This window comes from Spea bombifrons, chromosome 1, assembly GCF_027358695.1.
Source record: "Spea bombifrons isolate aSpeBom1 chromosome 1, aSpeBom1.2.pri, whole genome shotgun sequence".
Lineage (NCBI taxonomy): Eukaryota > Metazoa > Chordata > Amphibia > Anura > Pelobatidae > Spea > Spea bombifrons.
The window spans coordinates 156,853,867-156,881,507 of NC_071087.1; the positions used below are offsets into that span (position 1 = coordinate 156,853,867).

General features: G+C 38.3%; 1 protein-coding gene across 6 annotated transcripts in view; it reads left to right on the forward strand.

The window, feature by feature from the left end:
* Positions 1-27,641, forward strand: part of TCF4 (transcription factor 4) — a 180,102-nt gene that overhangs the window by 112,513 nt on the left and 39,948 nt on the right. For 2 of the 6 annotated variants that reach the window (XM_053448204.1, XM_053448205.1), the window contains exon 1: positions 16,105-16,340. The exons of the other annotated variants lie outside the window; for them this stretch is intronic. In XM_053448204.1, coding sequence (XP_053304179.1) covers positions 16,272-16,340 — 69 coding nt within the window. In that variant the 5' untranslated portion in view covers positions 16,105-16,271. Of the gene's footprint in view, positions 1-16,104; positions 16,341-27,641 lie in introns of those variants that run through there. 6 annotated transcript variants of the gene reach the window in all.

Sequence of the window (27,641 nt, forward strand, 5' to 3'; positions counted from 1 at the left end):
TCTCATTGGACCGTTGGATGTGTTGCTATAGCGATGCGCCATCTTTCAGGGCTCAGCCACCTTACTGCCAAGACTACTTTTTATTCGTAACCCCTGTTGTGTTTTGTCTCTTGATACTCTGTAGCTGGCGATCAGAGAGATCCAAGTTGGCCATGGCGCGTTCATCCGTCTTTGAAATTGGAAGCTGGAAGCTTATGCAGAGTTTCCTATTGGCTGAATGTCACACATCGTTACTGTCATTGTGGAGTCTTTCATTGAAGTTGATACATTTTATGTAAAGTTTTACATAATCTTGGAGCTCTCATCAGATGGGAGAGAAGAGACCCTGAAGTTCCACAAGCTTAGTGCAACAATATATCTTTTCTATGCTGGCCCAATGAAAAGTGCCCACCGATACGGCCAGACATGCGATATTATAAATTAAAACATTGAAGGAACAAAGCTCTCCAATGTTGTCCACCTGTCTCTTACGAGGTTGTATCTTGGTGACACTTTGTTAACTCTTTTGTTGCTGTACTTTTGGTGAGCGCTTGTGTTTCATTAATCTGTACATTGGGGGTGGGGAGGAGGCCTTCTTCTGAGTTAGGTCAATGCTACTTCATTATTCCTTCTGTAAAATGGAGTTACCAAGAGGGTTAATACACAAAAGTAGAAATCAGCTGTTTGCGGATATAAGGTCCTGAGTGTTTGTGGATTATTCTTTGCATTAAGTGCACCTTTCCTTATCCGCTCAATGGTTTAAGTAGTAAAGTAATTCATTGATGATGAAAAATACTTGTTGGTTTAACATCTCAAGGCTTCAGGTTAAGGGGAGAAAATGTATTTTATTATTATTAATATTATTATTATTCAGCTGTACCTTGCCCTTGTCGCATCCTATTTTTATTTCTATATCTTACAGAAATTTCTAAATGAATCCTGTTCTTCTTAATAGGCACGAGTTTTATATGAAGCCATTGCTGCATATATGCTTCCCACAGCACCTTATTGTATCTGAATGTGAATTGTGGCTATAGAATTAAAATTTAAATGGTTGTTCCATATGTGCTGTTTGCCTTTAACCCCTTCACTGCATAGGAACAGATTGTTTTAATATCTCATTTTGATAGCTCGCATTCCTCTTATTCTGAAGGTGCAAAAATGACTGCGACCCCCCCCACACTATAATTATCTCTGCTTCTTAAACCACCTTACCATATGCCCTGTATGTTTGTATGATGAATACATTTAGCTATGTATATGTTGTAAAGCTAATTAGAGCTCAGCTTGATTTGACCAGTGAGGACATTTGTAAAACTATTTTTTCTGGCTTTCAAATATATATATATAATTTTTTTTTAAAGTGTAATAATTCAAATCTTGGGGGAAAAGTCCCAGCAGGTGCGGATTTAAATAATCTTTGGCCATAGTTCTGCTTGAACACCCTCGCCCTCTACAGGGGCATTAAGGGTACTGCAATCGAACGCAAAGTATTCTTTCACAATTCTAACTTTTGCAGAACTCGCAATACCGTTGTCCATTCGATACCCAAGTGCTTTTGACATCATCCTCAAATTATAAAAATAATAACTACTGCGCAGCTACATTCTATTTTTTTAGCGAGTGATGTTTCCTAATCTGTAGGACCCCCCCCTACCATATATCTAATAATGGAAATTTGGAAACAAGGAACCAGTCCTTGACTTTTTACTATCATATGTTGTTATGCAATATTTGGGTGTAAAACCCTGTTATCAAACCTTAAATTGTGTATTCTTTCCTCTTTTTTGTGTTCTTCATTGGCCTGTACCGTGATGGACCTTCATTATTTAATCACAGTGCAGGTTTGGGCTGTTGATTTTGAAAGCAGAGGAGAAAAAGTGAATTATAAACTGTTTACAATGTAACATTTTTAACAGTGGGTTCATTCTCTTGATTAGATACTTATATTGGATCTTTTTAAATCTTTGTTTTGGAGCTTGTGCAGAAGTATATGCCTTAAGTAGCTCTAGAATAGATTTCCTGGCTCGGAATGGGTCAATGTAAAGGTCCCAGCACCTGTTATCATGTTGTCCTCATGGAAAGAACTGTAAGGATGTACGTGTATAACCAAATTTTTATTGTTCGGTAACCTCTGAAGGTCAAACCATTCTACAAAGTAGGTTAGAACTTCATATTTTATAACTTGCATATTTTACCCTAAACCCATAAACTGACATACATTCCCTCTTGGTACAGTAGCTTTTTGGAACCCAAGTGTCTTCTACTTAGTTGTCCCTCCTCTAGGATCTCAGAATATTTTTCATAGAACAGTAAAATCTGGAAAAGAAAAAAAAAAAAAAAAAAAATATATATATATATATATAAAATAATAATAGAAATAATAAATAAAACAAGCCCTGTGTGCTGGAATGACTTGTTTGTATGAATTTCTCACGTGGACCGGCCACGCTACCATCGGAAACGTTTCTGAATAGTTAAAATGTTGGCAGATTCGGAAAGACGAATAGACATTTGAGTCCCTACCTAACTGCGAATCGACAGGCTTTCCAATCGTTCGGGCTAGTAATGGTATTTATGGCCATATATTATGAAGACGGCAAATTTGTGGTTATATTCCTTTAATGCGTAATGCACTAACACTTTAATTGATATAATGGAATGCCTGTAAACATGCCAACACTAACAGTGGCTTAACGATAACGAGGGTTTTAGTGCTGAAAAATCTATTCGCCGTTATGAAGAAATGTGCCAATAGCTATTTCATTAGGTATTTCATTTTTATTTTATTTATTTTTTGCATTTTTTTTTTGTTATATTTTACCGAGCGATTCAAGCTGACGCGATTTATCATTTGTATTGTAACCGGCCGTGTCTTTAATAATGTGCTTTTCTATAAATATTATTTAATGATCTTTCTTAGTGATATTCATTCTATGTAACGTCTCTGATTGACATCTCTGTCCCTGTATACAGAATGTTAAATTTGTTAGTGGATAAATATATGCTTTTTGGCCAAATATCCTTTGGTGTGTTACCCGGTCATGTCATTTTTAGGGGAGTACCCATGGGTTACTTGCTCCTGATCCGCTGAGCATATATGTCTGTCTGTGGAATGAGGGGCTCCCTTTTTGGGTCCTAAATCCCTCTTTCCTTCCCCCAATGCCCCTCGTTTCTAATAGCTTGGAATGTTTGCTGGGTATGAGGGAATCGCAGGGTTCTAAGCCCCTAAACCCCAATAATATGTATAGAAACAGCAGGAATGGGGTTATAAGTGAAAATACATTCCATTTTATGAATGTCTTGCTCGGTTATATAAATAGCTAGCGATAGGTTACAAAGTCACATAATGTGGCTAAAAAAACCCAGTTCCCACGTCACATCTCCAACCACACAGCTTAAAGTGTCCCTCCAGCCGCCAGCTGTTCGAAATGGTATTAGTGCGCAAGCGCTAATGTAGACCCCATGAGCATATATATATATATATATATATATATAATATATATATATATATAAATACATGCATATATGTATATCTGTCTGTCTATATATATGTATAGATATATATATATAAATGTGTCTTTACGGGAAGACATTGATCTCTTTCCCATTCAGTCTTATCTCTATAATATGTCATTATTTTATATGAATTCAAAACAAGAAAAGGCTGCACTTTGTAAAACTCAGAAAATATGTGTTATCGGGTTACTATATCGGGATGCTTTAGCATTATGATTAAATTAATAGACTATTATTAAAATGTATGTTTGTATGTCAGCAGGTTTGTGTATGTATCATCATACCTTATATACCATGAGTGATTTCACTGATATTCCCATGCATTGTTCAGGGCTCCTCACTGGGGCTGGCCCATCATAAAGTATAGTGAAACTGGTTAGCCTTTTCAGCCCTATTTAGTGAATAAAACCCATCAAGATACCCTAAAAAGAGAAGATTTATGTATATGTTGTGCGATGACCTCGATTAGACCTTTCCAGATAACGACCTGCACGAAACCAGAGGGGTTAATTGCTATACATTCCTGTCTGTCTGTCTGTCTGTCATCTATCTGTCTGTCTGTCTATCTCTATAAATTGTATACTGCAGGGCTAGAGAATAATTGTTGCCGGCCCGGCAGGATGCATTCTTTATAAAGGGTCCATCTGCTGTCCCTTCCCTATTATGGGGGGCGAACAACACGCCCTCAATGGGTTAACGTCAGCCACTATCTCCTTTTTTGCAGAATTGGGTCTGAGCCGGTGCTTTTTACCGAAATACTGCTATGGTTTCTCTCTCGGTAACCAATCCCCCCCCCCCAGGAGTTCATATATGAAATTAATGATTTTTTTTTTCCCCAGGAAACACACATTTTGCTTTTTTTGACCCGGCAGCATCTGTTAGATCTCCGTATTCCTTCGTACTGCTTTGGCATTCTGCGAGCGTCGATGTCTTTCATATCTGTTCGATGCTGTTTAGGGATATTTATGATCGCCCCTCGGTTAGTCAGGGTAACGTGCGTTGCAGTTTTTTTTATATATATTTTAAACAGACAGGAAAGAATTTGAATGAGGAAACAGATTGCTCTGCGCACGTGTTTCCTGAAACGGGGGGAAAAAGGGCAAAAATTAGACCGCGCGGTACTTTAATAGAATTAAAATGCTTGCTTTGTTTGGATCGATTTTATTAAATTTTACATATAGTGCGAACAGTGTGGATGTCACGAAAAATTACTGGTTTATTACAAAATTTCCTTCTGTAAATTGTTAATTTTGGGTGATGAAAATCTCATTAGTATATTAAATTAAATATATAATATTCAAATATTGAATATATATGTGCTGAAATTTGCAATTTAATGGTTCATATGAGGGTATATCAGAAATTACTTATTTTTGAGCAGTCACCATGGAAACCATTTCTCCAGGACCCAAACTACCCCATTTTTGGTACATCTAGCCCATAGTGTTAAAGCGCCGCGCCATCTGAAATAGAACGTTCCTCTGTTTCGAAGTCGGGTATCACTTAAGACTACACCGCCGTCAAGTACTGTGTATGACTTAAAGACTCTTTGCAGTAAATAATTATACCAATTTATACTTTTGTCCTATTGTCGTTATTAAAGAATAGATTGTAAGCTCACAAGAACAGGGTCCTATTCTCCTTCTGCACCACTGTGCCTCAACATGTTTTATAGGTATTTTAAATAGTGAAATATTATCCCTGTCCCGTATTGTAACGGCGCTACAGAATCTGCTGGCGCTATATCGATACAATGTAATATACTCATTCCGTTGACGTTATAGCATGAGTCTGATTGTACACCTTTAGCAGCAAAGCCATTGATTGCATCCTGAAAGGGTTACAGAAAACCAACGCTTTTTTTATTAAAGCCAGTCATTGGACTAAATTCAGCCTTTTTTCTCTTTTTTTTTATTTATATATTATTGCCACGTGAAGTGCTTTTGGGTTTTATTGACTGCCCCTGTTTGGAAGTATTTGGCATTGGGAGACAAACTATAAAACAAAAAAACCCCAGAAATCATTGAAATGAGAACAGACTGTGTGTGTCTTTGGCTGACGTACACACGTTGAAGAAAGACTAAAGACTTGGGGGTACGATCTGTGTAACGGGTGTTTAGTATATTGATCGTGCCTACCTGTCTGCATACTGTGCTTTAAATGTAATATAAAGAAGTTTTACCTTACTGAGTGGGTGGTAGATAAGTGGAATAGCCTCCCAGTACAAGCGGTAGAGGTTAATACAGCGAGGGAATTTAAACATGCATGTGACAGGCATGTGGCTCCTGATTCAGAAAGTACGGGGTCTTTACAGAAGGAAATATAGACAGGATAGATGGCCGAATGGGTCTGAACTGCTGGAAAATTCTATTTCTATCTGGAATTCTCATTCACCCTCCCACCTTCCCCTTTGTTCCTTAAAGTGGATCGATCCCATTTCTGTCGATTTCTTCCCTAATCCCAGAACCCCTGAAATCACGTGAAAGCCTTGCCTCTGACGGTGCATTCCAAAGCGGTGCACTTGAAAGGGTTAATACCATCTTTACGTCACCTTGTCTTACAGATTGTTAAAAAAAATATATATATTAACCCGTCTTTATATCCATTACGTGAAACGTATCTTTTCTTGCTATCCGTCCATCCTAATCGTTACTTTATCATTTTGTATTTATTTATTATTTTTAGTTAATAAATCCATCACTGGGGTGGAAATAAAGAAAATGCATTTAAAAAAAAATAAAAACAGCACTAAAAGGGATTTATTACATTTATAGGAAAATCACTAACTCATTTTATCAACCTTCTGTATGTCAGTATATTACGTGTACATTATCAATCAAAAGGATAATCTGTACAAATATATAACAATAGTAATAAAAATGACAATTGACATTAACCCCGTCAGTACTGCCACGAAGATGTTGATTAGTAAACGGGGAGAGTTTGGTCTAAATGTCTCATCATAGCAGCCAGATGCAAAAGACTAGAATTCCGTGTTTTCATGGAATTCAAAAGAGTTAATGAAGTTCTTTAAGTTACCACCTAGAGCTGTGGACAGCGATATGGTATTTAACCCTATCATGGTATTGCCGACCTGAGGGCCCTTTTTGAAGTTTGCGTAATTGTGAAACCGAGTAAATTTGGAGAATTTATACAGCGATTGATCATTTAATTAACTTTATTTTTAGATTTTTTTTTGTGTGTGTGTGGTTGAGACGCACAATTTAGAATTGATAATGCAACAGGTTTCTAAAATGCTTAAAAGTAAACTGAAGATTTGTAGAGGGGGGAAAAAAAGGGGAATTTAATTTTTCTTACATTTTAAATATTCTGTTTGTGCAAAATTTTGAGAATCACCATAAGGGCTTCTTTGCATTTTTAATTTAGTAACTAACATATGAATAAATTTGCATATTAATTAGTTGCAGATTAAATCATGCATACATAATTGCCTCCTTACTGTGTTTAATGTTTGTCAAAATCTCCAGCTTGGTTTGATGGATGTCGTATGAAAGATTACAATTTGATGTCGCCTTGGAAGTATTTCCAACAATAATGCACTATTTTTAAGAAAGAGTCTCTAAAATTATATACAGAACTAATAAAAAAAGGCGAGATATAGGTACATTTCTTTTTTGACATTTTTTTGTGTTCTCTTACTCCAGATCATTTGCTATTCATAATCATTAACGCATCTGCTAATTTATACAGCATATGCTTATTAACCCTTGCTTTGCTAATTATTGCGAGCAGTTCTCAGTATTTTAAATTTTGGGAGACAGATGAGCAGTGCCTGACGGTTCTCCATCTTTTACTGTTGTCTGTATGTGCGTTGTATCTGTGTATTTCTGTCATTTTGTGTGAGCAGGTATGCATGTACCTATAATTATATATATATATATATATATATATATATATATATATATATATATATATATATATATATATATATATATATATATATATATAGTGTGTGTGTACATACATACATACCCATTCTAGATGGAGGCAGAAAGGGAAATACATATATTACATCTATCTACATCTAACATTATATATATATATATATATATATATATATATATATATATAAAACATCTAAATAGAGTTTTTATTCTTAAACACCCAAAACATTTACTCAATCCATTTACTGATTTTTTTTTTTATTATTATTTTGTTTTCTTTTTCTTTAAGCTTTAAGCATTTTATTGTATTTTAATGCAACCCATATTTGGCCTGTGCTTAAGGTGCATAAGCAACATAATTAGATGTAATAACGGAGATGAGTAATAATTAATCGCTTAATGTGCTGTTCCCCAAAAAATGAAGACTTTGAGATCCAGTTGTATGATGACGCCATATAAATCACTAAATAATAATACGTTTCCATTTTTTATTAATTTCATCCTGGTCATGCAGATAGGTAGCCCCCTGTGAGGTTTTTACAGACATTTACAAATTTACAATACAAAAATTAAAATATGTATTTAAACAGGGCAGGGTTTTTCTTTTGTTCTCTTAAAGCCTGGTTTGCAATACTGTAAGTAAAGAGTCGACTAATAAACTCACAGTTTATTTTAATATATTGTTCGTTGAATAAACCTTCATTTTGTAGATTACTCCATTGTAAGGATTAAATAAAAAGTATTTCTTTACCTTATAGTATATGTAATATTTATGCAGAAAGCCTGATCTGTTGTCTCATTGTATAAAATAATAAATAAAAAAATAATAATTTATGAAGCCATAATGCAATTGAAATCTTTACATGCAAAGGACCCGCCATATGGTTTGTAAGACCATGATACAAGAGGAGAGGAGGGGGGTCTGGCGCGTGACGACTCTTAACCCTCTGTATGCCGGAAAGCTGTGCGCAGCACTTGGCTGGTTCAGCGAGTTGCTTCATCTATCCTCGTTCTGAAACTGCTTAATCAAACTTAAAATTCATAGATGCCCATTCGTCAATTCTAGAATTCTACGACATTTTTATATATTCTATATAAAAAAAAATCTAATTTTAGGATCTGAGAAAGTGGTTTTATCTATATTTTTTTTTAATTTTGTCTAGTTGACAACATACAAATAAAACAATGTTTCTGCTCTCAGTAACTCGTACAAATTAAATGTGTGTATATGCAGCTCCATTTGTGTTGCATACCATATTTGTATTTGCCCATATCTAAAGCTGAATAACTTTTTGTAAAAAAAAAAAAAAAAAAAAAAAATTAAGAAAATACTTTCCAGTTATAATCAATAATAATTAAAATGCGGATATATTATCCGCCTTTTAACCTACCTAGTTATATACATTTTGTATTTTTTTCTAAATATTTTTTTAAATGTAATGTCTGCCTGCTTTTGGCCACTGTCAGTCTATAAATAAACTGGATAAACTGATGTCTGTTTTGTATGTGTGTGTGAGTGTTTGTGTTTATGTGTGTGTGTGTGTGTATATATTTTTTTTTATTATTATTTTATTATTATTATTTTAATTATATATCTATATTTTTTTTAAATTTTTTTAATTGCTCATTTACTTGTTTACCCACAGTATATATGTGTGTGTATGTATGTATGTATGTATATATATATATATATATATATATATATATATATATATATATATGAGAGAGAGAGATACATATATAGCCACAAAAGGTAGCATGCTATTCACAAACTACTAAAAACTGCAGTGTATTGCCCCTAATGTAAAAGAAAGCATTCAGTTATGCGTTCGTGTTTTCCGCCATGTTGCATGCATGCGTTACCCCTGCCTACTCGTAAGTTACGTGCAGGATATCAGGGAAACGTATGTCACGGGTTTGATGTGTTGGAAATCAAACATCAGGTTACCTAAAATCAGATGAACCCTCAAAGCTGTAACCTGCAAGGTTCTCCAAGGCCGGCCTCACCTGCTTTCATCTTTTGTTTAGCATTACACAAGGACTTTCCCTCATTAGAATGCCAGAAAGGGTTAGTAATGAAGAAACTAAGAAGTATAGGCCACCGGCTAGTTCTGTCCTCTTCAGATACTACATCTTTTTCTTTCTAGATAAAACTAAGATCCCAATATCCTCTAATTCTGCACACCATGGTAGAACAGTTACATATTTCTATAATAAGACAGACTTGGATAACTAAGTGCATAGGAACTCACTATGTCATTGCATTGTGCAAGTGCTCAGCCTTTGGTGAGAAGAAGCATGTGGGAAGAAAGGGGAATAAATGATCATCTTGCCTCCTCGGGCTTTATTATCTAGTTATTCATATATGAAGTGTGATTATATTATACTATATAATGGGGTTCCATGAGTTGACTCATTTTTGTGCTAAGTTTTTAGATGGATTTTAGTAACTGTGTATAACACTTATCTGTGTGTAAGCACTTTAATGTGCACATCCCTTTCCTGAAATAAGAAAAGCCTCTTACCTTTGGAGCGCACGGTCCTCTGTTGTCCACTTTCAGGGACTGTTTTGTGAGGGGTTCTAGATGGACCTCCTGGAACTCTTGCACAAGCCGGCAGGAGCTGGCCGAATTACCTGCGTGATGAATCCCTCTTCAAAAAAGTGTGTGCACTGAGAGGTAGACGGCTGCGTTGCGCTTCTGGGAACTGTTCCCACATTATGTTAACTTTATTCACAGTCAAGAGTGGTGTCTGAATGGACATGAGATATAACACAGATCTACATCCAAGCCTGTCCCCACACATACCTTCACGGTTCTCTACAACATGATTCCCATCAATGAGATGCCTATCAATGAGTGGAATTCTATGGATCTATACCCAGTGCTGGATAGTAAAGGGATGAGGAGGAAACTTTAGGACCTAATGACATGCGTGTGGCCAACGGCTGGATACGCCAGACCATCTGTAACATTTCTTTGCTCACGAAGCAGCCACTGGCCATCAGACATTTGCCCTGGTTGCCAGATGGCTGGCCCGGGATTGTCTGTCCTTCATGGATTACATTCTACAGAACCTTATCTCGTGGTTTGTCTCATACCGATCTTGGCTTCATGGCTTGAATCCCAAAGTTTGAATTTGGTTTGGTTTGAATGTTATCTGAAGGCTCGAGATCTTGAGCCTAAAGGCCAGTCTCCCAATGAGGTTTATCTCCTAGTTCATGTACCCGATATCTTTGTTCATAAGGTTTATATCCCAACAAAATGAACCTCATGGCTGTTATTCTAGAACGCTTTATTCGATATTCTAGAATGTTTTGATCATACGCTTTGTACCTTTCAGATCTTTATCTCATGGTTCATATCACATCATTTTTATGTTCTTCGTGTCTTAGAGGCGTTGTCACGTAACATGTTGGGCTGGAGATTCATTCATCTAACTATCTTTATTGTTGTTATTAGATCATGATTCTTATCTCCTCGATAACTGTTATGCGGCTCTTGGAGATTTACTCTTTCTGTTTAATTAGTGAATATTGCGGGTATTATTTGTGATAAGTTGGTTCCGCCGGTTGCATCATAGAGACAATATGCTGAAAACTGGGTAAAAAGCACTCTTTAATTTAATCTTTAAGATCCTTCAGTATCTCCTGGAATCCAGACTTTTTTATCACTCTATTCTGTATCCATGTTACAGAAATCTCAGATATAGCAGTCGCTTTTTAACAAACACGGTAATGCATTATAGCGAAGTGACCGGGATTCCCTGTGAGCCTTTGATATAAATTGTGCTTTTATATATGTGAATCTGCTAGGCCATGTCTCCCAGGGCACACAGTTTTGCATTTTACTGCCCCCTGCAGTATGTAGGATGTATAACCATCCAGATGGGAATCGGTTACCTCGTTATACATTCCGCACACTGCAGGGGGCAGCACTTTACATACGGTGTCCAGCAAAATGTGAAATGTATGTGTGTCCTGAAAAAAAAAATGGCTGATATGTTCACCTTGCTGTAAGGTCTTGTCAACGGGTCAGCTTGATGTAATTTTACTTTTGTTCATCCGTGTTCTGTATGTCTGTATGAATGGCTGTTTCTTTACAAACCTTATCCTGGGGCTTTGGAAACAGTGTGTGTGTTTGTGTGCGACGGCATATATTCAAAGGCACCGATGGAAAAAGTGTCTCTGTAACATCCGTAGGGGTCTGATTGGCTACTAACTGAATTATATATCGATTTTACGCCATTTTTTGTAATGAAATCAATATTATTTGCTTTGTTGTGCAACTAAAAAACTTTTGCTACAGTGTAACCTTTGAGGGGGGAGTGTACTCGGAAAGGAAAGTGTTAATGGATCAGGTGAGGGGGGAACGTACTCTGTCAGGAAAGTGTTAATGGGTCAGGTGAGGGGCAGAGTGTACTCGGAAAGGGAAGTGTTAATGGGTCAGGTGAGGGGGGGACGTACTCTGTCAGGAAAGTGTTAATGGATCAGGTGCGGGGCGGAATGTACTCAGAAAGGAAAGTGTTAATGGATCAGGTGAGGGGGAGCGTACTCGGAAAGGAAAGTGTTAATGGATCAGGTGAGGGGGAGCGTACTCGCAAAGGAAATTGGTAATGGATCAGGTGAAGGGCAGGGTGTACTTGGAAAGGAAAGTGTTAATGGATCAGGCGAGTGGCGGGGTGTACTCAGAAAGGAAAGTGTTAATGGATCAGGTGAGGGGCGGGGTGTACTCGGAAAGGAAAGTGTTAATGGATCAGGCGAGGGGGAGCGTACTCTGAAAGGAAAGTGTTAATGGATCAGGTGAGGGGGGTGTACTCCGTCAGGAAAGTATTAATGGTTGGGGGGGGCGCTATCTGGAGCAGACCATTGCAGGTGGTATTAATGGCTTCCCAGAACAGGGGCCTGCATTCAGATACCAAACACATAACCCAGGCAGCTCTGCTACTTCACTGTCTGCCTTCCTAAGGTAAATGTTATTCCACACGTGTTTCCTCATTCATTAATAAAGTGGCTAAATTATTGCAGGCTTCTGCTCGCCGAATGTACAGAAAAACATATACATTCTTTAGGTTTGACTATGTGTGCTAGACGTTATTAATGAGCAGGCTAACCAAAGCCCGCATTCACCTTGTGTTTGTGGATTTATGTGCACCGTATATACCACTAAACATGAAATAAAAAAGTTCTGTCCGCCCAACACTTCGGATAAGAAAATAATATCTGTAACTTCTTATTTTAATGTAATGAATGCCCGCGTAGGATGGGTACGTATAGGAGACGTGTTTTGGTGCGTGTTTATATTATAGGGTCTGTATGCTAAGAATTCAGACAGGTCATATGAACTGTTTTAATGTAAAATCCAAACCCCCCGGCCAGACACAGGGGTACAACTGTTAGTCTGTTTTTGCCAATGCCAGATGCTATTTTTTACCTAATCTGTCTGATTTTTTGATTTTATTTGTCTGCATTTTCTATATTGGACACAGCCCTCTGTACGTTAATGTTTCCCCATTAAAAGGCACGGTGTGAAACTGGAATTATGCAAAATTGGGACTTCTATTGGGACAAAAAGTTGGTTTCCCCCATATAATTTATAGGATGAATCTGATACTAGCTGTTTGTGGTCAGACCCTATGGCAACTATAGGTGACTTTTGTTAATCTGGAGTTTAATGTCTGTAAATGTTGGTATCTTTGCCTTTATGGTATAAATGCGTCATGATTTGGTAATGTATGGTTAGAGAAGGTTTCATGTATTGGAGGTAATGTATTAATATAGAGGAAGCCCCTTAGTCAATCTCATATTCTGAATAGGGTTTTGCACCTTACATATGTTTGTTTTAGTGTGGATTTATTCTGTTTCTATACACATTATTGGGGGTTTTAGGGCTGTAGAACCCTGCGATACCCTCATACCCAGCAAACATTCTGACCTCCTAGGAAAGAGGGGCATCACGGGAGGACAGAGGGACTTCTGTTCTAAAAAGGGATGCTTTGGAGGAATGGATGTCCTCTGGAAGTAAGCAGTAGGAAAAGCTTCAGGTTGACCTTCCGACACCACATGTGCTTAGGGCGTGACACACGGACCCAGCTCCGTGACCCCGAGACTTTGGGTCAGTCTCTGGCAGTCAGATGTGCCAATGATTAAGTCTATGGATTGTTCGAATTCCCTTCAGCCTCTAGAGAGTCGTTTACCTTCTATCCATCCGGATGGGAAGAGCTGGTCACATACAGTACAGGTGCCAGCCCTGTCCATAATGCGATTTCGGGTCCTCACCTCCAACATCAAGCCCCCAACAACATGCTATGGTGACCAGGTCTCCCCACTGGGACCGACAATGGTGCTAGGTGGGCGGCCAGATATAGGTTAATTGTCTTTTTTTTTTTTAAATTAAATCTCAGAAGATAATGGAATCCGTGATCACAAATACAATAATAACTATAAAGATTTTTTTAGTTGTTTACTGCTTAACCCTTTGTCGGAGAGGATTGAGCAGTCATAAGAGTATGCTGAAAGGGTTAAAAACAGAGTAAAGAATTTCGCTGTATTTATCGTTAGTTTCTCCAGTGGCTTGCGAAGTTGTTCAACGCGTTGACCCGTCGTACTTCAGACTCCTGTCTTGCTCGTAGGACACGCGGGGTGGTTTACGGGTTACCAACCTGATCCCGTCAGCCTGACAACTCGCCGTTCTAATGAGAAAAATTTCTCCAAAGCATGAAATCGGAACGAAATGCGTGATTATAATTCAAGTCCTGTTACCCAACGCCCTGGGGACCTCCCCGACAAGAGCAGAGCGAGTCACATACACCTAAAATACTGTTTGGGGGGCACGGCGGAGAGGGAAGTGGGGTTTTACCCACGAAGGCTTGAACTTTTTTGCTCGATTCGAACCCAAGCCATACTCATGGCGCGCCGTTTATTTTCCGCCGCCGCGCTGAGTTGTAAGGAAATAGTTGCGTTGAATTATTAAAGTTGATTCCACTAGAATAGCTATACGCTCGGATGGCATTTACTTCAGCATATGCAAATGATTTAGTTTCATTTGGGATCCGTTCCCAGGAGTCCTCCTTTCCTGTGATGCTCTGAATTTGGCAAGCTCCAGATAGCCCCATCCTTTTTGTTTTTTGGAGGGGGGGGGGGTATTTGGTAGTGTGTCAAGAATATAAAGGCCTTGAATCCTCCCACTTTGCATTGTGAAAGATTCATTAGTGAATACAGGGACATGTACTCCTCCTGTTCTACGTGCAATCAAAATTATTTTTCATTCTTCATGTAAAGCTTGCGATGACAATGTTTCCAAAATTCTGAAAATTTAATTACAATATGTTTGTGCGTACATTATATATATATATATATATATATATATATATATATATAATATACTGTGGCATGTGTTCTTTCATGGTTATTGCAATAACCATATGAGCGCAGTAGTTTAATCTAACGTTCTACAAAAACAAAAAAATCTTGGGAATTATCCTTTTTTTTAATACATTAAAATATGATGTGTAATATACTATAAATGTAAAATGAAAGAATTTATACATTTTTTTTTTTAATTTTAATAAAACAATGAATTACTGACATTAATAAAAATTGCAGATTTTTTGTGTTTTTAATTTAAAAAAATCAAGAACAGTATTAGGAGTGATTTGCCGGGCACAGTTTGACTCTCACTGCAGTGTGTGAAAACTTAAAAATCAGTCAATGGTAAACCTTAACAATTTTTATTTAATTAAACAAAATTAAGAATTTCTTTTTTTTTCCCCTTACCCAAAAAAAGACCAAACCGGACAAAAAAGCCTAATAGTTTTTTACCAGGAGAGGGTATTAAAGTTTTTGTAATTTGAGGTCTTATATATTTTTGCTGGTTGTTGACTGTGGAGTCTTAAAAAAAAAAAAGAAAAAAAATAATAATAATCACAATACCCCTTTAGTTTCGGCTAGGTCAGAGTGGTATATATTTATTTATTTTTATTTATTTATTTTTTCCTCCTCCCTCCTCTTTCTGAGCCGGTTCTCAGGCAGCTGCGTACAATGCTGGGAGCCAGCCAGCAGCAGAGACAGATGGTAGAGTTATTAGATGTGCATCATATGATTCTCTTCCTGCCACTCGCTTTTTAATCAAATTAAAACAAAAAAAGAAAGAGAGGGAGAGAGAGAGAGGGGGAGTCAATTAACTGCATTTGTATTCTGCACAATAATGGACCCTTTCCTACTTTTACCCCAAGGCATTTAAGTGGAAATTTTAAGGGGATTTTTTTTTTTTTGAGAAAAAAAGACTAATTCGGAATTATTATTTTTTTAAAAAGAAGAAAAATTACGAATTTGGAAATTAAATTGAAGTCGCTTTTTTAGCAAGAAGAGGAAGAGACGAGCACTTCAGTGTAAATATTTATACTAAGAAATCTTATTTTTAGGACAGCCTTTCGAGAGTTAAATCCTTCGTCTTTAGATCGAGCTATTTTTTTTATTTTTTTTTATCTTTAAAAAAAAAATTATTTTTTTAATTTTAGTTTTTTTTTGTGTGTGTGTGCGCAAAACCCAAAGGAGCCAGTGCAAAGAAAACATGGAAAAGTTGAATCTCTCTCTTGTATGCGCTAGGAATTACAGCTAAGTCTGTGCTGGGATGCTTTCCAGATTTCTCGGTGGAAAGTTAGCTGTATGACAGAAGAGTCCTAGCCACCTCCTCCCCCCCCACCCCAACGTCAGGAATGGTCTCTCCCTGCTTTGCATATTCACCATGCTTGGCCTGGCCATATGGGAAAATGCAACTGAAGGAATTGTTGTGAAAAAAAAGGGACAGCGAGTTTTGAAATAAAAAGTTGTTAAAGAGTGGTACCGTGGAGAAAAAAGAACCCGACGCGATGTACTGCGCATACCCAATCCCGGGACTGGGCGGAAACTCTTTGATGTACTACTATAATGGGAAAGCGGTAAGCGACGTCTGTAATTAAAGGTGTAATTTTGACAAGTTTTATCGTCGTAGGAATGATCATCACATGGACTCGGAAGGTCTCCCTGAGACCTGCCGTTCTGCTGCTCCCATGATGACAGTAGAATTCTACTGCGGCGTAGAATGTTTGTGTTCTTTGTACGAGTGATACAGTAACAGCCGTACTTGCATTTGTAACAATTAGGTGCTTCTGTTTTCTGCTCCCGTACAGGTAGATCTGTGCGTGAATGGGAATTCTGGCTATATGTTACTACGTGTGCGTGTAATTTATACGTGTCATTTTTTTATGCAAAACTTTGCATTTCATAGGCGATCCGCTGCTTTCATTTTAATTTTCATTTATTCTTATTTATTTTTTCATTTTTATTCCCTGCTCTGCAAAATGTAGCTCTTTAAATATACACATTTGGTGCGTTTTTTTTTTTTAGGATATCTAAAGAGGATTTTTGTTTGGAAATAATCAGAGTTTGTGAATAAAGAGCTGACAGTTTGGGGTAAAAGAACAGAAATTTAGTTGCAAAGAAAAATGATCAGTAATACGTCTGTTTGAGTAAATAAGACTTTTTTTTATATTTGTCATTTTCTTCCGATTTGGGAATCTGTTTTTTTCCCCCATTCGGAACATAAAGACGCGTGCTTTCGGAAATATGTTTGGCATTTTCTGCATAACTTGTGCGGCCGGTTTATTCTTACCATCTGGAAGTTGATTTTCCTTTTTTAGTATTTGCCATGGGAAATAAAAAAAGGATTTTGAGTTATTTGAAACAAAAAAAAAATTGTGGTTTCTAGATTAGAAAAACAAAGTGTTAGAATTTTAAGGAGCCAGAAAACAGTAAAAAATATAAAATGCGTTAGAGGGGATTATGATTTATATCCGTGCTGTTCCAGTAACTTGTCAGGTCATTTGCCACCCTGGCACAGGGGGCATTAGGCCGGGGAGGCAGTTGGGCCCATTCATCCCACAAGAACAGGGGTGCTGAGGTTCTACCTGTGCCTGAAAGGCTGGTTAAAAATACTATAATTAAAACATCTTGTTTTGTGTAATGTTGTAATAAAGCACCTGTGTTATACTTGGATTTTTCTGGCTAATAATAAAAGTCCAGACTTCTTAGACTATTTAAATACTACTGTTTTGGTATTACAACCCCCCTATTGTTTAAATTAACGTCCAGGCTACCTGCATTTTTTTTCCTGAATTACTGAAAAAGAAATAATAATAATAAAATATATATATAAACAAAAAAATGAATTGTGTGTGTGTATATATATATATTTTTATATATATATTTTTTTTTTTTTACACTTCTATTCATGACCCTAAAGTTTTTTTCCTCCTTTATTATGAACTTGTAGGCACATTGTAGAAACATATTTCTATTTTACCATTTAGAGAAGTATTCTCTGTGACACGATCTACAAAACGTACATTTTTCGATCACAAAATGATTGGATTTATTTTTGTCACATTCTTTTAAAAATCTAATCAATTTGTCATTACCAATAATGTACAATTGATAACATAGAATTATGCAATTTCCCATATTAAAATGTAAAAAAAAATGAAAAAATAAAAAATAAAAAGATGAATCAGTGGTGCCCATTGTCAGATAAATGATTTGAAGATATATTCAATATTTTAGGGGCATGAACTAAAATGGTCTGTTAACGCGAGAATACCAGGCTTTCACTGTTTGGCGCAGGTGACCTGTTTTTGTGCTCGCAGCTGACCATGGAATTAATGCGGGAAAGGATTCGTAAATGATGATAATTCCATACCGCAAAAAAAAAAAAAAGTATACGCCACAAAGCAGATTTTTGTTTGTTATGTAACGGGTATTGTTCTGGCACACATTCTGCATTGTACGGTTTTTGATATGGTGCCAGGCATCTTGCCCAGAATGTGTATGCCAACAGCTCGCCGCTGAAAATGCATTTTGGAGGTTTTGATGATAGCGGCAATGTTTTTTTTTATATATTTTTTTTTATTATTTCTTCTTGTCCTTTTGGCTACTGAATTATAAAACATAACTTTCTTTGTGCAGGTCATCTGTTTACACCCTCTCAATCATTCATAATTTATTTCATTTTATTTTCTTTCCCTTTCCCTCTAATGCTGTAAACAGCTTCCAATTTATAAGAAGGAGGAAAATAAGACCAAAAAAAGAGAAAAAAAACACACTTCTAAAATAATTCACACGATAACCGGGTTAAGCTGGCATTATCGAGGACCTTGCTAAGTGCCAAAATATCTGAAATAAAAAAAAAAGAGATGCCGATCATATTTTTGTAATAGTATCTGTACAATGAATCTGGGTATCAGCGGAGATTTAAAGAGCTCTTACATATTCATGCATCAAATGACCGGTCAGGTAACTGGAGTTTAAACTACGTACGTTATGTGTGATGTCATATTTTAACTTCATGCTTTTTTTTTTTTTTGTCTATTGTTCTCACGAGAGAGCTCCTCTATTTTTATCTCTATTGTAGAGGAAATCTTAACGCAACACCTCTTATTGTTAGTGAATATGCTGTTTTTCAAGTTGAACTGAACCAAAAGTACTTTATCCGAGTCCCTCTGTTCCGGGCACCTGGTAATTACATTTCCCAAGATGATGCTGCCTTTCAGAACGTAAGCGGTTAATCTCATCCAGTATCCATACACGCATAAGTTATATTATATAGCGAAACCTACAATTAGACTAATTGCCCTTTTTTTCCCCAGTTACAAGTCTCTGCCTCTCTAACTAGCTCTTTGAGAAAAGATATACGTGCGGGAAAAATCCTGGTCACTGCAGCTTATTCCAGATACGTTTTTTTCTTCTTTTTTTTCTCCAAACCTTGGTGTTTGCTGATTCTTAATATTTGCTCATATGAGTGAGAAACACAGAGATTTTTGTTCTGGTTAATTTCTGAAACATTACATAAAATATCACCAATAAAACCAAAACTAATTTATGGGCATTTGTTTGATAAATGTAAGCAAAAAATATATAATAAAAAATATATAATAAAAAAAAAAAATTAGGTAGCCAAGTCCAGATATAAAATTCCATAACTTTTTGTGTAAAGTAGTGCTTTTAACCATAAATTATATATATATATATATATATATATATATATATATATGTATATATTTTTTTTTGTTTATTAAACTCTCCTGTAGTATTACATAGTTTTTAGTTAATGTAATACAATTAATAGAATATTAATTATAATTGCATTATATTTTATAGGTGCTGCTCTTTATTTTATTTACAGCCCAAGGACTTTGATTAAGCAATGATATGTTTTTTTAAACATTTTAATTTTAACCCCCCCCCAAAAAAACCCCCCATCAATTATGGTAGTTATAACAAACTGCTACACGCTTTCCGACGTGCTTCCCTGTGTTTTGTCCCTAATTATTCCCTTATAGCAAGTAAACATGTGCCATATTGGACATTACTTTACTAGCCCCCCCCATCCCTAAATAAAAAAAAAATAAAAAATTATAATAATAATAAATCTGGTATGGATTTGGTTGATTCTGTTTAATCTTTGATGGCCAGTAGCCTTGGAAATAATAACGTATGGGAGCCTCTTCAAAGTTTTCTTTTTTTCCTTTGTACGTTCTTGGGGGCAACATAAAGATCTAATGGTTTTAAATACCTTTCCAGCTGACGTGCCAGGAAATTGTGCCGTTTGCTTCCTGTTTCGGTTTAAATGTGTTTCCCATTTGCTGTGTTTACAGAAATAAATGCTGCGGGACGATGTTGCCTTTTGATTTTAATATCTGTTGGGTTTTTTTTGTAAGCACCTTGTGCCTTTGTGTGCTCCTTATGTTGAATAGCAGCCTATGGAAGGTACGCAGACTGTGCTATATGACAGATTGAGGCACAGTGTGGAATTTAGCGTTCACCAGACTCGGGTCTCTGACCTTAGAGCGTTCTAATCTTTTAACTCTTTCACCCGCCATGGAAACTGTATTTCCCTGGAAAGTCCGTTGGAGAAGGAGTGTAAGCCTCCTGATAAACCAGGGCTGCTTCTCCTAAACACAGCTCAATATCTTTGGTGCTCAAACTGTCCAATTTGGGTTTGGTAAGTCATTCTTGGAATTTAGCGTTTTTTTGTTTTTTTTTCTCTCCTAAAAAAATTCTCATCATACATTTCAAGTTATTTTCACTCTAATCCTAAAATATTTATTAAAATATTCACAATGAAGTTCCACCTATCTTATAACACTACTTGGGACATTTTGGCCAACTTGGCATCCCTTTCAGATTTCAATAATTCCATAAAGGAGACAGAAAAATTAACTCCTGTAGCATCTTTTTTCCGACCCCTATATGGACTTTATTAAAATGTCTTAATTTGCTAATAGGCATGCTTAAAAAGTCTGATTATTACCCCGTTGCTATAGAAACTGTACCTTTTTGGGGTTTGGGAGGTAAACATATTTATTTATTTTTTTATTTGATTTCCTGCAAACCTGCCTTCCATATTCAGCTGTAATTTCAGATTTTAAGAATATTTTCTGGAGCGAATATATTCTTGAATTAGGTAAATAAATACATAGATATGGAATAATTGGGTGGAATATGCCTACACCGTCGAGGGTCTAAATGGTTTTTATTCCCCGGGCAAATCAGGTAAAATAAGAATAAAATCCTAGTTTTCTATGTTTTCTTGCCAAATTTGACCCAGGCTAGCGTTTGTAGGTTATTACCGCTGCGTTCTTCTTCCGAGGATGCCCCATGTGTATGTGTTAAGGCCAGTTTTGGCATAGCACGTAAATAGCAGGATGACATATAACCTGGGTGTGTGGCGCTCCAGAGATATTAAGGGGGTGGGAGAAAGGTGGTCTCAGTCTAACCGATACAAACGCATAGTTGCCAGGCTGTCTCCAGAGGCCATGATGGAGACCAAACGACACTCAACCTGAGACCCTTCATTGTAATCTCCGGGAGGACGTGTGGGGGGGGGGTTTATACCACAGCTGTTGGGACGAACCTGCGGATGAGCATACGCTAGCGTGTTAACAAGGGGGCAACCCGGCTTCTTTTAACCCCACCGATCTATATCCGGCAAAACCAACAGCGAAATGTAGAAGGAGCCCCCCAGCTCCTCCAAATTGCCTAGAAATAAAACGTATTATGTTACTTTCCACGCAATGAAGAACACATTGTAGCATTCTGTTTGTCAGATATACTCTCCCCGGTGCCTTCTTTAAAGTTTATGATTGATATATATTTGCTCTGATCCGCAGCACCTGGGGAGATCATCCTTTTTATCTTTCCCTTTTCTTTAATCATTTCTCTTCTTCGCGGGGTAATATTGTTTGCGTTCTGCCCTGCAAACCATTTCCAGGATTTAGCTCCTGCACATCGCGAAGAGCTCTATAAAACAACACAAATGAAATGTGATGTCTAAGTGTTATGTTTAATAGCCTTCCATTCAATAAGCGCTGCACTTGCGCGAGCGAGGCCCTGTTCTTTTGAAGTCGAAGGATGGAATAGTACGCTGGTTGCTGATCTGAGTAGCGCACGTCTTTGAAATATACCAATTTTCTCAAGAAATACATTTTCCTATTTAATATTATACTAAGAATTATTATTTATTTATTTTTATTATTATTTTTTTATTTTTTTACTAATAGTAGCTGTACATAAATATTTATATATTTACAAAAATCCAAAAACCTGCAGAAAGCTGACACCCCCCCCCACACACACACGTACACGCATATACACACATGCACACACACGTACACACATGCACACACAAATGCAGCCAATCTGTACGGCGCTGAATATCTTTGGTAGCTAAGCTTAAATAAAGTATTTGTAATATGTGGAAGCCGAGTTTGGCTCGTATTCTGCATTGTTCATTGGATATGCTCGTTTTCATGGTTTACATATTTCAGGGTTTTTCACATGAACATAATCCGCTGCGTTCCACGAGCTCCGATTACCTGATACCCCACGTGGTCTCTTCACCTGCATTCCTCGCAGACCAGCCTCTATACAGCTTTGCTTTTTACTAGAGTGTAAAGATTACACAATTAGGCTCAAACTCTACGATTTCGGTTCTCTATTCCATTTTTATTTTATTTTTTTACATCTCCCCCCTCCCCGTCTTTTAAGATCGTATGGAGTTACTGCAGAAAGATCATATGGAAGCGATCGATGTATAGAGCTTTCTGGTGTGTTCTTTTACAATGGGTACAGCCGACCTGGAGTTTAGATCAGTACTTTGTGTTAAAACCATTCGCTCTCCTCTCCGGTTACACACAGGTATGTTCTCACCTCGTAACGCCAAACCCGTACAGATGTGCAAACCCAGGAGGAATGTGCTTTCATGCAGCCATTAGACGCTATCCGCTTCGTGCCTACATAATCTATAGCATATCAAAGTACAGCGGCTCCAATCAGCATTTGGCGTTCATGGCCAATGTTTTAGCCTAGTTTACAGCATTTAATATGGGGTGACATGAATGGCCCGACTCTACTTTCTGTTGGTTTATTAACCCATTGAGACGTTTGGCAGACTATTACTTTTCACAGTTAGTGGAAGGTAACAGTGGAGAATTGATGTTGCCAACCTCCCCCAGTACACGCTTTCAATTAGAAAATGGGGCTTCCGGGTTTTTTTTTTTTACTTTTTAAAGTCATGTTTGTAATTACGGACCTGCAAGTCTGATCCCTGCTGTGGGGAAATTAGCTCCGACCATGACAGAACTTTAATAGCCAATCACAGGAGAGCCATAGCCATATATAATGCAGGATTTCAACTTGAATCCTGTTTTAATTTGGTGTTTTGGGGTAAAAAGGGGCATAATTGATATCAGACGAAAATTAGCAATGTGAGTTTTACATTGTGCCTATCACACAGCGGATTCCAACCACCTGTCTCGTATGTCCTCACCTGCATGCAGGACTCTGTTTAAACCCCGGTGCGCATGTCTAAAGTCTTCCAGACAACATCAATGGGAGCGCTTTCTTGCCCCTGATTGACAGCTTCAAGCAGCCAATCAATGGCAGGAAATGTTTGACCCTGGCTTTTGTAACCTGGCTGCAACTTCTATGTCCATTAAGTGCTTTGTTTTTTGTATTTATTTTCATTTTGGAAGAATGCGTATTTTACTCACAAAGTACTTTAATATGCATTCTTCTACAGTAGGGGTCTCAGGGACGTTAGACTGTCCCTTTAAGCATATCTGAGTTGAGCCAGACCACAATAGCATATATATATATTTGTATCCCATTGTACAGCGCTGTGGAATATGATGGCGCTATAAAAACGAATAATAATATCTCACGTCGTATGTATTGGCCGTTTCCCTGTGATCCGATCTCTTTTGACTTGTTATAAAGTGGGTCGTGTAAAGGTTGGTCAGATCGGGTCTTAATTGCTGAAATCTCTCTGGGAAGTGGAACTGTCTGGAAAATAATAGCTCTTTGAAATATTAAAAAAAAGGGATTTTTTTTTTAAATAAATGTAATGACTTTTTTCCATTTATTTTTATGGGAGGAAATGCTTAGCCGTTGAAAAAGTGGGTCTAAAACCCTTCTTTCTTTAGTCTTTAGAAGGAATATGAAGGGATTTCTGCCCGTAAACCACATGAAAGGGGAGAAGGTTTGTCAACAGGGAACATTTCCAAAGATTGTTATCTGGGGGGGATATAAATTGAGCAAGTCTGGCTTTTAACCCTTTGGTTTCCGGTTGACATTGCACAGATATTGGCATATGGTATATATATAACTGCATTATAATGGATGACATCACAGAACGCGTAGATTCTGCTTAAATCTGTTTCTATCCCTTTTTATTATGCTGTTGCCTGTTAGATTTTGTTAAAATATTACATCATACGTCTCGTGGCACAAGATGTTTTCGTAAAGTCTCGGCCCCTAGCCACACCCTGATACAAAAGTGCCCCACCAGCCATTAAGAGTAATGGGAGTTGTATTCTGTCTGTATGTCCCGTTCTCTTTATGTCCTGCTGTCTGTCCATAAACAGTAACAATAACAGCCGCATATGGCGGTGCTTCCGATGAGCGAGAAAGGGCTATACAAACGGCCAGGAGGGAAGTTTATTTCAAAAGAGGGCAAACGTGAGGACAAAAGGTCATAATCTAAAACTAGAGGGTCAGAGGTGTAGATGTAATGTAAGGAAGCATTACTTTACTGAGAGGGTGGTGGATAAGTGGAGCAGCTGCTGGGCAAAAGTGGCAGAGGCTAATACATTGAGGGAATTTAAACCCCCGGATTTTCCTGGCTCCGGCTACCCGGAACCCCCCTTGTGGGATGCGAGTAGGATGTCCTGCTGATGTCAGTGGGCGGTCCTGGTGATGTCTGTGGGGGCGGTCCTGCTGATGTGGCATGACACATGCTAATAGGGGAGCGGGGCATACCGAGACCCGGGGTTAGCCCTTAGTGACCCGGAGACCCAGAGAAGCCCCGATTCACCCGGAAGCTCTTGGTAAAACCCGGACAGTTCCCAGGAAAGGATGCATACGGCTCCTGGATCTAAGACGAGACCAACGACTGGTCAAGGTCTGAGTCTTTACAGCAGGAGAAACCGGCGACTAGACGGGGGCCGATCTGTCCTCTAATTCTATGTTTACGTGTTGCAATCCTGTAAGCAATGGCACCAAATGGCACAAACACAGGACCTGACGGCAGATAAGAACCGTTCGCCCATCTAGCCTGCCTAGTATATGAAATACCAGAAAAATAAGAGAATGCTTTGTGTCCCATGAACTAAATCACTCCGCGTCACTCTGTTAACCCTTTAAATGCACAGCTCTCAGGCATGCAGAATACAAAATTGTTTGTCCACCCCGAAGCCAGTAATGGAACGGTCCGAGTCGTAGCCCTTGCTGCAAAATTCTGTTTTGATTCAGTATGACAACAAACAGCGGGGTGACTGTCAGCTCTACGTCCCTAGAGGTTCTGTAGCAGCTGAGGCTTGTCAATCGGACGCACTTCCTTTGCCAAAATGACTACTGGCTCTTTCCAACCCTGTCATTACGTATAGCCTAACCATTATAGGAAGACTAATTTGCCCCGGGCTCCCCAGTGGGGCAAAAAAAAAAAAGTTGTCCTTGTTTTTAATTGTGTAACGTAGTCAGACCCTTACTGGGTGTCGTCAGATGATGCCCCCTTATATGTTTTCCGCATAGCTTCTGGTTAACCTCGCCGCGGCTTCGTTATCCTAAATACAAGTCATCTTCAGATCATTGAGGAGGATATTCAGGGTGTGGGGCAGATAGATTGCAGCCGTTAGTCCTGGCGTGAAATTCGTTGGAATTTACTAATGATTGCGATGAAAAAATTGCCCTACATGTGAGTATAGTGAGCAAAGCCATGTATCCCAGCCAGGCTATACAAGACAGCTGCCGTTTAAGCGTAATGGGAGTTGTAACTCAATGATGGAAATCACCGTGTATATGTGTGTATGTGGTGCGAGCGTGTGTGTGCGCGTGGGTGCGTGTGCACGGTTTATTTTTCCCATAAGTCTTCATTTATATAGTATCCGATTATTATAAACCTGGTAGAACATTCTATTATAATAAGTCGCTCATTTACACAATCATCTCCTAAAAACACATCTAACACCTAAATCTCACAGATGCGCGGCGAATACGCAAACGGATTTCCAGAATGTGTTACAATAAATAAAACAAACTTAAAAGGTTTTGTTTAGCCATCCCCGACGTTAGCAGACTTTGTGTGATAGGGAGTTGTATCCGAAGGGTTAAGATTTCTGCCCCAGTGGCCCCCGGGTGACCCTCTCAGATTGCAGAGGAGCAGAAATATTGAGATCATCGCCAACTAGTTTTTTGGTAATCTCCGGGACCCCCACGCAAAGACCCCAATGGATGCCATCAGTTCCTTATAAGCAGAACTGTTTGAATTACTGACCAACAATCTTACATCCAGCAAAATCATTTAAGGCCGGATTAAGAAGCGCTGGGCCCTGGAGCGAGGATACAGGAAGTGCCCCGTCGCTGGATTTCCTGCCTTTCTCCCCATTTTATTCTGCGTTCTCTCTTGCCGTCTATTTTCCCCTCTGTTCTGTTCTATTCTCTCTCTTTAGTCCTGTGTCTCTCCCCACATAAACAAGTAGACACATGTAATGCACATATATACATAAACACACACACACATGCATACTCACACCCTTCCCCCAACATGCACCCGTATACATAAACACACAGTACGCACCGTCTACTTCCCTCGGTATGTTCCTTGTGATCAGCAGCTCTCTCACTAAGCAACGATCCGATTGGTTCCCGTGCACGCGGCGATCCCCCTCCCTAACTGACACGGTGAGCCAAGAAGTGATGTCATTTCCGAGCGCGCAGTGTCAGTGCGGGATCCAATCGGATCGCGGATTCGTGGGACGGAGGGGAATGGACCTGTAAGGATGCCGGGGCCCTGGAGCTCTTTGTGCTCTTCCGTTAAACCGGCCCCAGTGCGGATCCGGCTTCTGTTCCGAATGCAACTACATGCAGCGTCAGGAACGTCCAAACCCGAAAAACCTTTTCACGAGGCTAAAGTTTGCTTTGTATATGATAAGGTTTCACCGTCAGGTGACACAAAAGCAGACACGGGTATGTTGCCATGGAAACCACAAAAGCTTTTTAAGTGTTCTTGTAAGATTACAAAAAAAGGATAAAAAGAAGTTTATTTGCTCAGCAGTCCCGTTAATGTTTTGTATAAGTGGAACAGCACCTCTAATCCGCCACTCGTTCCCCTCAGCCCATCTATGTTTAAATCTCCTCACTGTATTAGCCTCTACCACATCAGCTGGGAGGCTGTTCCACTTATCCAATCGCTAAGTTAAAGCCACATATATGCTGAAGGGTGTCAGTATTCAGAAGACACATCAGTGCCAGACATGAGCTCCGTCTCAAGTGAATATAGCCAGCTTCCCTCTGCCGTAGTTATGTTTATTAATATCACCAACTCTATTTGAATGCCGTAAATCACATCGGAGCAGAAGCTGCTTTTGGGTAGAGCTGAATTGCCGCCGTATTAGAGCCTTCTCATTATGCGTCTTAGCTGAAGGATATGCTTCCCAGGCATGTTTTAAGAGCTTTCTAATGTTGGTCATTAACTCTTATGAGAAATCTAACATGCTTCCATCTTTCCTTATGGCTTCAAATTAGCAAATTGCGAGTGAATAACTCCGTCTCCTGCGCGGCTGCGGCTTATAGCGCTCGGTGTGGGGTGCAGTGAATACTTCATTATAACACTAAAGGTCTCGAGGCGAGAGAAGCGGCGTTAGATCCCA